The sequence below is a fragment of the Rhopalosiphum maidis genome, chromosome 1 (genome assembly GCF_003676215.2).
Source record: "Rhopalosiphum maidis isolate BTI-1 chromosome 1, ASM367621v3, whole genome shotgun sequence".
In the NCBI taxonomy this organism is placed as follows: domain Eukaryota; kingdom Metazoa; phylum Arthropoda; class Insecta; order Hemiptera; family Aphididae; genus Rhopalosiphum; species Rhopalosiphum maidis.
In genome coordinates this window covers 67,629,024-67,642,611 of record NC_040877.1, presented here as the reverse complement: position 1 = coordinate 67,642,611, position 13,588 = coordinate 67,629,024, and the positions used below count along the sequence as shown (strand labels likewise).

General features: G+C 28.3%; 1 protein-coding gene across 1 annotated transcript; it reads left to right on the top strand.

Moving 5' to 3' along the window:
- The first annotated feature begins 421 nt into the window (after positions 1 to 421).
- On the top strand, positions 422 to 12,504 carry LOC113550478. The gene is made up of 10 exons (XM_026952339.1): positions 422 to 762; positions 2,276 to 2,862; positions 5,155 to 5,377; positions 5,673 to 5,892; positions 5,975 to 6,215; positions 10,486 to 10,798; positions 10,915 to 11,504; positions 11,596 to 11,818; positions 11,912 to 12,131; positions 12,228 to 12,504. The coding sequence occupies exons 1-10, from the start codon at positions 528 to 530 to the stop codon at positions 12,502 to 12,504; spliced, it is 3,129 nt and encodes a 1,042-aa protein (XP_026808140.1). The 5' UTR covers positions 422 to 527.
- The last annotated feature ends 1,084 nt before the right edge of the window (positions 12,505 to 13,588 follow it).

The window sequence follows — 13,588 nt, the reverse complement described above, 5'->3', positions numbered from 1 at the left end:
TACCTACGGTTTACTCGAAAATTATTTTATCCAATGTCATATAAAATAATTTTTTTGTGTCAAACTTATAACATACATAATATATTATAATATTAAATAAAATATATATAAATATGGATTTTTTTAAATTTTAAACAATAGACTTATCGGCTATTGCGACCTAATCTTATGCGGCTCATAGTTTGAAGACCACTGCAGTTTGCTTATTTTAATTGGTCCTATATATAGCATTAATATGATGCAGTAATGAAAATAATCTAATCGACTATAATACTATAGGTCACGGTACATAGATTACCTACTTATATAAGTTAACCAAAATCTATATAATTCAATTATTAATAATTTCGTTAGAATATCATTTATACATAGATATATATAAACTGTATAGATGATATATATATGCTTTGTGCGTCCTGTGGCCTATACCTATATAAAAAAAACTTAAATTTTTCTCACCATTAATCGTACTATAATAATATTATATTATTAATTTTAAACTACGTTTTTGAATTTTTATATTTAAAATGTTGCCAAACATATTTCTTTGTACAATTTTGTGTGCTGTAATCGCCATCACAAGAGCTTCGAATATTTTAGTGTTTATGCCGATGCCGTTTAAAAGCCATATTCATGGATTTCAACCGTTGTTTGAAGAGTTGACTCACAGAGGACACAACGTAACCATAGTCAGTTCATTTCCTCAAAATCGCCAGATTGCCAACTACACAGACATTGGACCATTTTTTATCAAAGAACCTGGTTTGTTAACCGTTAAATAACATATTTGAATTCTAATTCGGTACAAATTATTGAAATAGGTACCTATACACATCTAGATTAAAAATAAATTTTTATATTTCGGTTTTTAATTTAAAAAACGCCAAATAGTAGTATTTTTGTTTATATTATTTATTAGGTACATAATTCTAAAATATTTAATGAAAATTGAAATATCTTATGAGTATAGGTCTATATCAGATAACCCGTGTGCAAAAAATTGGGTGTTCTATCTTCCATTGCCTTTTTTGAATTTGGATTATTAACGGTTATTGGTTTTATAGAATTATTATTAAAAGGAAGTTTACTTTTGAAAGATTCCTAAAGTATTTTTCTTCATAACCGCCTCCATAAAGAAATCTTGCACACTGATTTGCTTAATATAAATTAAAGTCTATAATAGGTATATAAATCATCATAAGCCAAATAATCTATAGGTATTATACTAATATTACTAATAAAAAAAGTTAGAAAGATATTTACTACCAAAAATCAAAAATAATATATGACCTAATATAATAAACTATAAATTATCTGCATTATGAAATATCCATTATTTCTTTGAGCCAGGGTCATATTTATGGGGGTAGTTAAAAGGGATTACCGCCCTTATCCAATAATAAGCATTTAAACATTTTTCTAAATTAAATGTTTAAGTGTTTTATATATATATATATATATATTAGTATTACAATATTATTTTACTTTTATTAATTTAATTTATATTATTAAAAAAAAATGGACCAAATGTTTAACAAATAAATAATAATAAAAGCCATTCGAAAACCAAGCAATTCTATATTTAAAAACTTTTTAAAAAATATCGAGTTCACAATAGAATTGATGTTAAAATATATTTAAATAAATTAGACCATACTAAAAAATAAAGTTATATTAACTCATAGGTGATTTGATTTTTATAATTTATTTAAGATGAAATCTTATCATAATAGCTTTCAAATTATTGAAATTATCTTGTTTTTTTACCAGAAGTGTACACACTTACTATTCTTTTTTCTATTCAAAAAATAATAATATTATTTATTCTAATTTTCTGAAACTTAGTCTTATTTATTTAAATACGATTGCATCGACCATTTTCGGACATAAAATCATACAGTTCCAAATTCATATTTGTACGGGTTATTGAAATTGTCTCGTTCTGGTAAAAATATTATACTAATTAGGTAAATAAATACTCTATATTCGTAAAACTTTTTCTTAATTTATATACCGACTTTAGAAAAAACGGACTAGTCCTTGTATAGAGCCCTTCGAATACAGTAATAATATTCTGTGCCGGATCTAGGGGGGAAAGTATATATTAAAATATTATCCTTTACCAGGGCGCTATTGGTATAAGGGTTTTTAAGTATAAAAAAAATATTGACCCCCGTAGCTATAATACTATGTAAGGGTGCTTCATTTTTATTAGTCCTAAGCGTCCAATTTTCTGGATTTGACATTGATGATATTTATAACTAATTTATTTTAGAAAGAAATGTTATGGATATAATGAACACGAACTTTGTGACGTCGGTTTTGTCGGTATGGGACCTTGGCTTAGAATTGTCCAAAGTCTTGACACATAAATCAATGGTGGACTTCCTCCGAACAAATTCTGACTCGTTCGATTTAATTATAATAGAATCGTGTTGTCAAGAATATACTGTGGCCTTGGGCCATAAATTCAACGCCCCTGTTATTAATATGGTGCCTGCCATGATGTGGAGCAGTGTTAGCAAATGGCTGCACATCCCTTCCACGTTCTCTTACATACCGAACACCCTTTTGGGAACAACGAGCGATATGAGTTTCACTCAACGATTAAAAAACACCATTACTGGGATGATGCAACTGTATGTAGAAAATTATTTGTATTTACCTAAAATGAAAGAAATAATGGATACACACTTCATATACAAAGGATGGGAATCTAGGCCTTCACTTGAAGATATGTTGAATAATGTATCCTTAACACTAGTCAACGCTCATTATGCGATCGGTGTATCCAGACCATATCTTCCTGGTGTTATTGATGTAGGTGGTATGCATATCAAAGAGTCCAAATCTCTGTCTGGTGTAAGTATAATTAATTTAGTATAACTAAGTTATAGGCACTGAGATAGCATTAGATGTACCGTATACATTTTTCTTCTTTTTCTTAGTCGTTCGTCGTTTCCAACTATATAGATCAGAAGACCACAAGCTACTTTTGTCGTATTAGGTATAAATTAATTTGTCCTCGACACTCGAAATGTGTTTTTTTTTTTGTGTAAAATTCACCATACTTCATCATGTCATTTTATAATTCTTTATATAGTTAGATACTAGTTATTACTTGGTTTTCGGTCAATATTCGTTGCATATGTATGAGCTTTCTGGAGACAGTGTATCCTAGCATGGCGATCGTCGCGAACGGCGTTTGACGTCGGTGGGTTTACAATATACCAAGTGCCTGCGGTCAAAAAATGATTAATAACAATGATTCTCACACCCATAATATTCGTGCGTGAACAGTGCACACGTATAATAAATAGTACAAAAGTGTGTACATATACGTGTGTGTATGCAGTGCGCGCGTGAACGTGTGCGTGACCACAATATCAGTATTCAACGGATGTTGCTGTCATTTTTTGAAAAGGTATTAAACCTTTTTATTATTTGAGTGGCCAGCAAAGAATAGATACTAAATCACATTTATGTTTGCCGTTTGGTTACCAAACAATACATTATATTTTATAACGTATAAATTCGATTTAAAAAGAAATATACACTCATGTAGTTTATTTTGACAGATTTTATATTATTTTGTATTCTATGGTCTGCTTCAAATGTTCAACAATTAACACAAGAAAACAATTGTATATTATGCTATTATATTTAATAATAACATCCGTACGGCTGTACAGAGTTCATTCATTCAAATTGTTTATAATTTAAAATTGTATTCATTTCATTGTTATTTCATATATTTTGTTAATAGGTAGGTACTAAAATATTAAAACGTTATATATTTAATCAAATATTAAGTGTACCTATTTTATTATTGGGTACCAATATTCAATATGTGATTATATTTATTATTTTGTTTAGAGTTGTAAAATTATTTTTGTGATAGAAAAATGGAAATTTGTTTATATCACTATATTGATATACGCATTATGTGGAACGCTGGTCTGGCCGATGCCATGCACCGATTACAATAAAACACAGCATGTGCAAACTTTCCCTAACGATTTATTCTTGATGACCATTCGTTAATAACGATAAATGATTATTATATCGTAATATTGTTATGCACGTAACAAAGTCAATTGTCGGGATGAGCAAAAACGGTTCGTATATTGAGTTACTAATGCAAACTAGGTAGTTATAAATCATAATCAATCAAGGAAGCACCAGAAGAATAAAAAGGCTTAATAGTTAGAGCGATCATAGACGTCAACAACAATTACCGAGAATCGACGCCAGACGTCTCCGCGTGACATTGGGTTTTACCGATAGTACCAATAGGTAATAGATGCCCCGTGCAGTGTTGGGCTTTACTCAGCATTAATGAGCGTTTCCGTGGACCACGGCTTGATTCTGGGCTTTCTCCGATGCCGCTGAACGTTTCGATGCAAAGTTGGATTTTATCCCAGCACTATATAAAATGCCATAACGTTACGACGCGATAGGCAAGATCACGCTTAATCAATACAGATACGGGTCGCAAACCCGATCAGTATACGCGTGGGTTAGGTTAAAAAACAAAGCCCAAGAGCTATTACTGACGGAAAATAAATAAATCCAACAGAAGGAAATTATTACGGTTTATTTTATTTAGATTTAAAGAGCTCTCGGAATATAATTTTTAATTAATATTTGATTCAATTAATAATTTTTTTCAATCACATTAAAAAAAAAAAAACTTTTTTTTGTGATCTTTATAGACTATAGACTACATACTATTAATTCAAATAGTCTGTAATTATATTATCATTAAATAGTGTTTAAAATTTTTAAATTCAATTCCAATTCAAAATAAATAATATAATTACTATAAGTAAACAGTTCTTACTATATTATGTGAGTAGTCACCTATGTAGGTGACTACTCACATAATTTAATGTATTACAGATTTTTTGATTATACAACTATAAGTGTTTTAGATAATAATATAATGATGAATAATAAAGAATTACATATTCGTATTATGTGCTGTCTATTTTATATAACTAGTTTTTCTTTAATTTTTGTAGCCTTGCTGGTTTATCAAAACTGTACACCTATATCTACTATATAAGCACATAATAAAATAAAATATATCAGCTTCTTGAAAATAAAATTTAAAAATGTATATACAATGCGTTGTATTCTATTTTGTTTTAGGATCTTCAAACTTTTGTAGATTCAGCAGAGCATGGAGTAATTTATTTCAGTTTTGGCTCGGTGATTAACTTAAATCACCTACCTCGAGAAAAATTGAATATCTTTCTTGGCGCAATTGAAAAATTAAAACAAAAAGTAATACTAAAATGGGTACCAAATTCTACAGTTAAATTATCTCAAAATGTTATGACTGGTTCGTGGTTTCCTCAAAGTGATATTTTAGGTAAATATATCAATACAATACAACCCAACTATTCAAGTATAGGTATTTATTAATTACTATCCCATATACTTGATACGAGCAACCAGATCAACCATTTTTTTTGTTTGATTTACTTATACTTTTTATTTAAAATTATCTAAGCAATGGTTTTTGAGATGGCTGAATTCTCAGAATTATTCTGCGAAAATGCTTTTGTCAAGAGATACATGCAGAAAATACTACCTCAGTACCTCTTACAAAATAATACAATTTTATTTTCACATATTTTAACATTTATGTACACCTATCTATACAGCTCATCCAAACGTCAAACTTTTCATTACTCACGGAGGACTACATAGCTTAGAAGAAACCGTTTATTACGCAAAACCTATAGTTGCTGTACCATTTTTTGCTGATCAGTTTTTAAACATGAAATTTGTAGAGAGAAAGGGTTATGGTAAAGTAGTAGATTTTTTAAAAATGACTGAAGAATCGTTTGTAAATTCCATCAAAGAAGTATTGTCAAATCCAACGTAAGCACTGAAAATAATTTAATTTATTTTATCATTTATACCATCCTGTGTTATAAAGTTGTTTAACGTTCTTTAATTATAGGTTTAAAAAGAATGTAGACATCCAGAGTAGCATCTACAGAGATGAGCCTATGAAACCTTTAGATCGAGCTGTCTACTGGATCGAGTATGTTATTCAGAATGGAGGAGCTGGACATCTAAAAAGTGACTCAATAGGGTTAAATGATGTACAGTATTTTTTGTTTGACGTATTATTTATATTACTGATACCAATTATATGTTTAATTTGGTCATGTTATTTTATTGTAGTGAAAATTACTCATAAATTGTATTAAAATATTACACTGCATATCATTATTTTAAAACCAATTGTATCGGAAATTTATTTTTATCAATTGTTTTCTTATGAAAACATATTAAATAATTATGCTGTTGAAACTGCAATAATATATATTAAACGATATTTTGTCGAGAATCGGAATCGTATATTTGCTCAGAAATGTAAATCTATGGGATACAGGAAATATTTCGTTCAAAATGTATATTATCTTCTATTGATTTCATTATACCTCCTATTGGCTATTTTATTACCTACAGTTCCAAATTAATACTTTTCTGACAAAATACTTTTCTAACTTTCTAAGTTAATACTATTCCAACAAAACACGTTTCCAAATATAAATATGATTCCAAAATTATATTTACTGAAAGTTAAAATTCCAAACGTATACGTTTTTGAGTAAGTAAATGTTTATCAAAAATTCAAACAATATTATGTTTCCGAGTAGACAGTGCGGTGCCAGATATTTTTATTGGAATATTTCTAAATAAATAATTAAAAACGTATACCTACTATATTATAATAAATTTAAGTCCTATAGCATATATATGGGTCCGTATTTCAACTAGTGTTACTACAATAAACATTATATTTTTTCTGAAATATGTTGTAAAAAATTATGTTTTAAGATAAAAAAAATAATACAACTTAAAATATTTTAAATTTGCGTGGTACAACTTATTATTATTATAACAGTTAGATGTTATTGACTACAAAAGTAAAAATAATAAATAAAATACATTGCAATTATCTTGAAAATAGATTTTAGATCCAACTATCTAATGAAATATTATTTAACTTGGTAGTAGTAATACTACTGATTAATGTGATATAATTTAAGTAATGTTTATTCAGGCATTTTAAGTTATTAAAATATGTACATGTCTTGTTAAGACATATACAAATTAAGAAAAGGGCCCGAAAAAATTGTAGGCACCCCCCGAAATTCAGCTCTGCAAACGCCTATGCACTTCAGTACTTATTACATAACCACGGACCCCCTAAGATCAACACATGGACCACCAATTGGGATACTATATTTTATTTTTGTAAATTATACAACTGGCCTTAAAAATACTTGCTTAAATAATATTATAAAAGCATTAAATAACAATGGTCTCTTTGAGTTCCAATTTCAAGAAAAATTTGAAAATATTAAATGTGTTTTAATCAGAACCGTATTGAGGTTTGGTGGCGCCCCTGCCGAAGTGGCAAACCGCTGCATTTGCGCCCTCCCCCCTCAAAAAAAAATTTGGATATATGCATTTGACAACTGACAAGCCACGTGCATTTCATATAATCATATAGGTACAATTATGCTATAAATACACACATACCTACCTATTTAACGATAATATTAGTAATATTATCATACATATAAATAATACGTATAATATATAGATATTAAAAGGACGTCTCACCAACATGGTGAGTTATGAGTATGAAATTATTAAATATTTTAAAATGCTCATAATTCACTTAAAAATTAAAATATCGTAAATAACCCATGAGGGAACACAGATAATGTTCTTGCCTAAAAGTTTGATAATAAGTGAATTCACTCTAATATTAAAACTAAAAGCACACTATTGAAACTTGTGAACGAAAATTTACCATGTCGTACGTGTGTAAGACGGAGACAACACATGTGGGTGAGACGTCCTCTTAAGATATTCCGTGTATAATAAATTGTAAATATTTCAAATTTTGTGCTCTAACAGCTTTAACCTAAATAATTTTTATACGATAAAAATAGAGCGAGAATGTACTATTAGTAACTTGTTAAATTTAATAAATATTTTTCATATATTACGTGAAAGAAATTATTACATAATAACTGGTAGTGAAATTTACGCTCTTCTTAGAATTGAAATGTTGTCTTGTCCTGCTCTAGTGCTCTGAAAACAGTCCTGGTTATAATTGACAAAGCCCATATTATGGGATAAAATACTTTTTCTTGAGTTAACAAAAAACTCGCAGAGGTAAAGCCATTATTTAATTATTTGTCATTTAGTAGGCTATGCGTCTATTTAGTGTAGACTGTAGAGTCATCACACAACTACTAATTAGTATGTAGAGCTTGAATAATATCAGAAGAAATTCAAGTACAATCAAATCAATTATCTATTACGTTGTGATATATAATTATATAATAAGCAATACATATCTTACAAAATATATGAAAAATAAATTGAATATGTAATAGCTAGGTATCTATCGCTCCATCTTACTTTAGTCCACATACATACCTTATAGTATAATATTATCTATTTTTACATATTATGTTTGTATGGTAAATCAGTTTTTTCATTACTTTGATAGTTTAATATTTTAATACCAAAATAAGAAGCAGTGTTTGGAAAGAACGTTGTTCATGTGTTCACATTCATATTTTAGTGATCGGTATGTGAATGTCATTCGTTTTTTCAAATAGAACGTGAACGTGAAAGACGTTTATATTTTTAATAAATTTGATCGATTTTTAAGACGTTCAATTTATTTATCATTTAATAAATATATGTATAAAATATGTGTTTTACCATTATAATTCCTATGATATTTATTTGATTGTAACTCAAACTACATGTCAGATATTAAAAATATAATTCAGATACTTTATAAATTGTATATATGCTCTAAAGTCTAAAGTCTAAATTGTATTTTTATTTTTGGTTTGAGTCGTATATGCTTATGGGTTTTCATATTTACTGCAGATTAACAATTCATAAAAAAAAATTAAAAAAATTAAATAAACGACCCATGAACGCGTTCATTTTTTAAAGAACGTAAACGTAAACGCGTTCGTTTGAAAAAACACAAACGTGATCGTGAACGAGTTCCTTTTTTAAGTAAACTTCCGAAAACTGATAAGAAGTGAATCTCGAGTGGTTAAGTGTTTTAAAATGTATAGTTTTCAATACTATACACGAGTGGCCTCTTGTTAGATAAATTTTAAAGTTCAAGATTTTGAAGGTTTTCTGTTGATTATACTATGTTAATATTACTATATAGCATATAGTTAGATCTGCCGCCTCGACTGACTATTACCAACCTATTATATCGCTATCTTCTTTTTATATGCTAGTTTCCACTACCTGTTACTTTTTACTAAATAGTTATTATCAAATTATATTGAACCTTGAGTTTTCGTAGCCGGTATTAACAATTCTATAGAAATCGTCATAAATGTAAGATGTCAGTTAATTTACGTTATAAATGATTTTTACTCGTGCGGGAGTTTGGTTTCTTTAATATACAGGTACGTGTATCTGGCTTACTGATTCCCTTTAATTCAGAATCCTTTATTTGTTAAATTATATTCCACGTGTAAATACTTCAAGATTATTATTAAATATTATGCATGGATTTAAATTTTAAATTTACAAATTATTAATTTATTACACAATTTCACGATAATAATCAAAGTAAGAACTAAGAATGGCGTGATTATATCATAATGTTTGATTGCTATACTAAGTAAACTGTCTTATTTATTTCTAAATTAAAATTGTATTTTTATTAATACTATAGTCGTCAGTCGATGATCGGTGTAATAGTATCATATAAATATACAATAACAATATGTCAATATAGTACCTATAGTTAATGACTACATTATTTCAACATTATTTTAGTGTTATTTTTAAGGACTTTTACTATAGTAGGGTTCTTTACTATTCTCTCTGTTGTTTCATGTCATTATTTTGCTAATAATTAAGCTTATTGTTCAGTTGCATAAACCATAATATAGCAAGAAACATGTAACAAAAAAAATAACAAAAAGTTAAACTTTAATAATAATAACTAACTGTTTTGACGGTTACAAGTTTAATCAACAGCCAGGCATGGATCCAAGGGGGAGCAAGGGGCCATGCCCCCTCTGTAGACTCTGTCACACGGGTAAATTTTAGAATATCTGTTTTTGGCAGCCGATAAAATACGATACGCACATGGTATTGCCCCCCCTCCGTAAATATATTTTGGATCCCCGCCTATCAACAGATGGTATTGAAATAACACAACTAGATTTTTTTTTTTACGTCACTCACCGCCCACCGGTTAGTTGTTAGTGCAAATTAAAATAAATTATAATTTTGTACAGTTATTTAATTTTTTCTTAAATTGAAAAATATGAAATATGAATTTAAAAAAATATTTTTATTTAATATTAAAATTATAAGATAATAATTACAAATATGATTTTTCAATGTGCTATTATTATAATGTTTATTCTGTTTGATTAAAGGTAAATATTTTTGAAACAAATAGCAGATCAACAAAAAAAACAGTCTGAAATTATTCACATAAAGCTAGTTAAAATGAAAAATTATAATTTTATCATATGGATTTTTAAATTTCTTACCTTAATCACTGCTGCACAAAGTGCTAATATACTTGTTTTTGCACCAATGCCGTTTAAAAGTCACTTTAGTGGATTTCAACCATTATTCATAGAACTTGTTAATAGAGGACATAATCTTACAGTAGTTAGCATGTTTCCAATGAAGACACCGTTGGCAAACTACACAGACATTCCAATTCCAGTAGATGAAAGTATTTTAAAAGGTAAGTGAATAATTATTTCAAATAACAAACAATATAAAACGTGTAATATTGTAATATATATACATATATATTGCAAAATAATTTTAATATAGGTATAAAAATATTATGTGGTTTAGGTATCGATCCAATGGAGTTGGCTAGTCATGGTTTTTTAACAGTAATACCTGGTATGTGGTATATGTCTACATTTATAGCTCCAAAAATAGTTTCCAAACCAGAAATGCAAAATTTCATTCTATCCGAGGATTACACATTTGATCTAGTAATGGTTTTCTCATTTTGCCAAGAATACACAATCACACTAGGCCATAAATACAAAGCACCAGTTATTAATTTAGGCGTTTCGATGTTGTGGCCATCCAATAGTAAATGGATTGGTGAACCATCTACATTTTCATACATACTTGATCAACGAACCAGAGTAACAGATCAAATGTCGTTCTATGAACGGTTCAAAAACACTGTCATTGGAATGTATCAATTATTTTTGGAAGATCTTTATTATTTACCTTTTCACAAAAATATCATGAATAAATACTTTAAGTATAAAGGTTATGAATCTAGGCCTTGCATTGAAGATATGTTGAGAAACGTGTCAGTGTCATTAATCAATTCGCATTACAGTATTGGTGTGACAAGACCCTATCTGCCTGGTACAATTGAAATTGCAGGACTTCATGTGAACGAACCAAAACCATTAACCGGAGTACAGACATTTTACTATTATCATACTATGTTTTTATAACTTTATATATATATATATAGGTACTATACCTAGTTAAAAATTATTTTTTTAGAAATTTTTGGAGTTCGTTGAATCAGCGGAGAACGGAGTTATATATTTTAGTTTTGGTACTATTGTGGATCCATCAAAGTTACCAAATTCAACTATAGAAATTTTCATAAACGTTTTAAAGAAAGTGAAACAAAAAGTAATGTGGAAGTGGAATTCAAAAAATCTGCCACAATTGCCCAGTCATATTATGGTTAGCGATTGGTTCCCGCAACCCGATATTTTGGGTAGGTATTTATGACTAATCTAAAATTTTCATTATACACTGGTCACTGATACCGATTAATTTTAACATATTTATTATAATATTTATTGAATAGGTCACCCAAATGTTCGTCTATTCATCACACACGGTGGTGTACACAGCCTCGAAGAAGCTACCTATAACGCGTTGCCAATTGTTGGCATTCCTTTCTTTGGCGACCAACACATGAACATGAAATTAGCTGAACGCAATGGCATCGGGAAAATGGTAGATCATGTTGATTTGAATGAAAAATCCATGTTATCTGCCATAAATGAAGTTCTTATAAACCCAAAGTAAATATAATTTAAATAATATGTGTAATGACATAGGTAAATATATTTACAAAATAATACATTATATAAATAATGATAATTTATTATGCGTTTTAGATTCAAAGAAAACTCGAAGATACGAAGTGAAATATTTAAAGATATCCATCCAAGACCAATGGACCGGGCGATATATTGGATTGAATATGTTCTCCGTCATGGCGGGGCTAATTACCTTACGAGTAGTAGTGTTGAATTAAATTTCAATCAATATTTCCTAGTAGACGTTTGTTTTGTAATTATTAGCACAACTGCTATAGGTATATTTTTAATAGTAATGATGATTAAATATATTTTTAAAACTAAAAATATCAATTCTTCTAAGAAAAAAAAATAAAATATAATTTATTTATTGATTATAATTTACAATATTCTACATAATTACTTACAGAAGTACATAAATTTGTAATAAGTCTACAGTTTTTAGTTCTAATAAATAATAATTGGCAATTATAATTACTACCGCGTTTAATTATACATAATTTATTAATTTGGTAATATAGCTATAATAAGATGTGCAAAAGGCATTGGCGGACATCGGGTGGAGGGGCTTAGGGGGGCTTAGCCCCCAAGTATTTCAATAGACCCCCAAAAATCGAAGGTAATATTTCATTACTTATTATCCTTTGTTAAGAAACAAAATAATATTAAATAAAATAACTAAGTTCCCTATATTATATAGTTACATTATAGTATTAAGTAGATAGTGTTCCCTAATCCCTTGTACTGATAAAGAAAAATATATGCTACTTGCTAACAAAGTAACAACGTAAGTTAATTAATAAGTTAATAATACTTGAAATACTGGTTATACTTACTAATTATTAATGAAAAATATAATTGATTTGATAAATTTAGTCTTTAAAGTGAAGTCCTACTTTTTAGAGCGGACCGATAAATGTATTGGTTTTATTTTTACTATGATGTATTTTATCTATTTTTTTTTTTTTGTGGATAAGACAGATAAGTAGACGATAAGTTATTGACGATAAAATGCTTCGATTTTCAAAAAAAAAGAATGGTTTTGGATATCGAATCGGTTATAGTTTGTACTTCGGAAAGGTCAAACTCAAAAATTACCCGTACTTAGTTTTATAATCGGAAAAACACACAGAAAATTAAGGAAAAACAGAAATTTTTACACAAATCAAATTTTTAACAAGATCGATTTTGGTTTTTTGATGTAACTCAAAAATAAATAATTATAGAGAACATATACCTACTTAAAATGTTCAAAACATAAGATATTTCCAATATTTTTAGCGTCTATTTTAAATATCGATTAAAAATTATTTTCTGGGTAGAAATTATTGACAATTTTAAAAATAGTTTCTCATACATTGCTAATTTTTCAACTAAAAAATATCGAAAATCTATGGTGTGCGTCGTTTAAAACCACACACTTATCATTCATAATTACA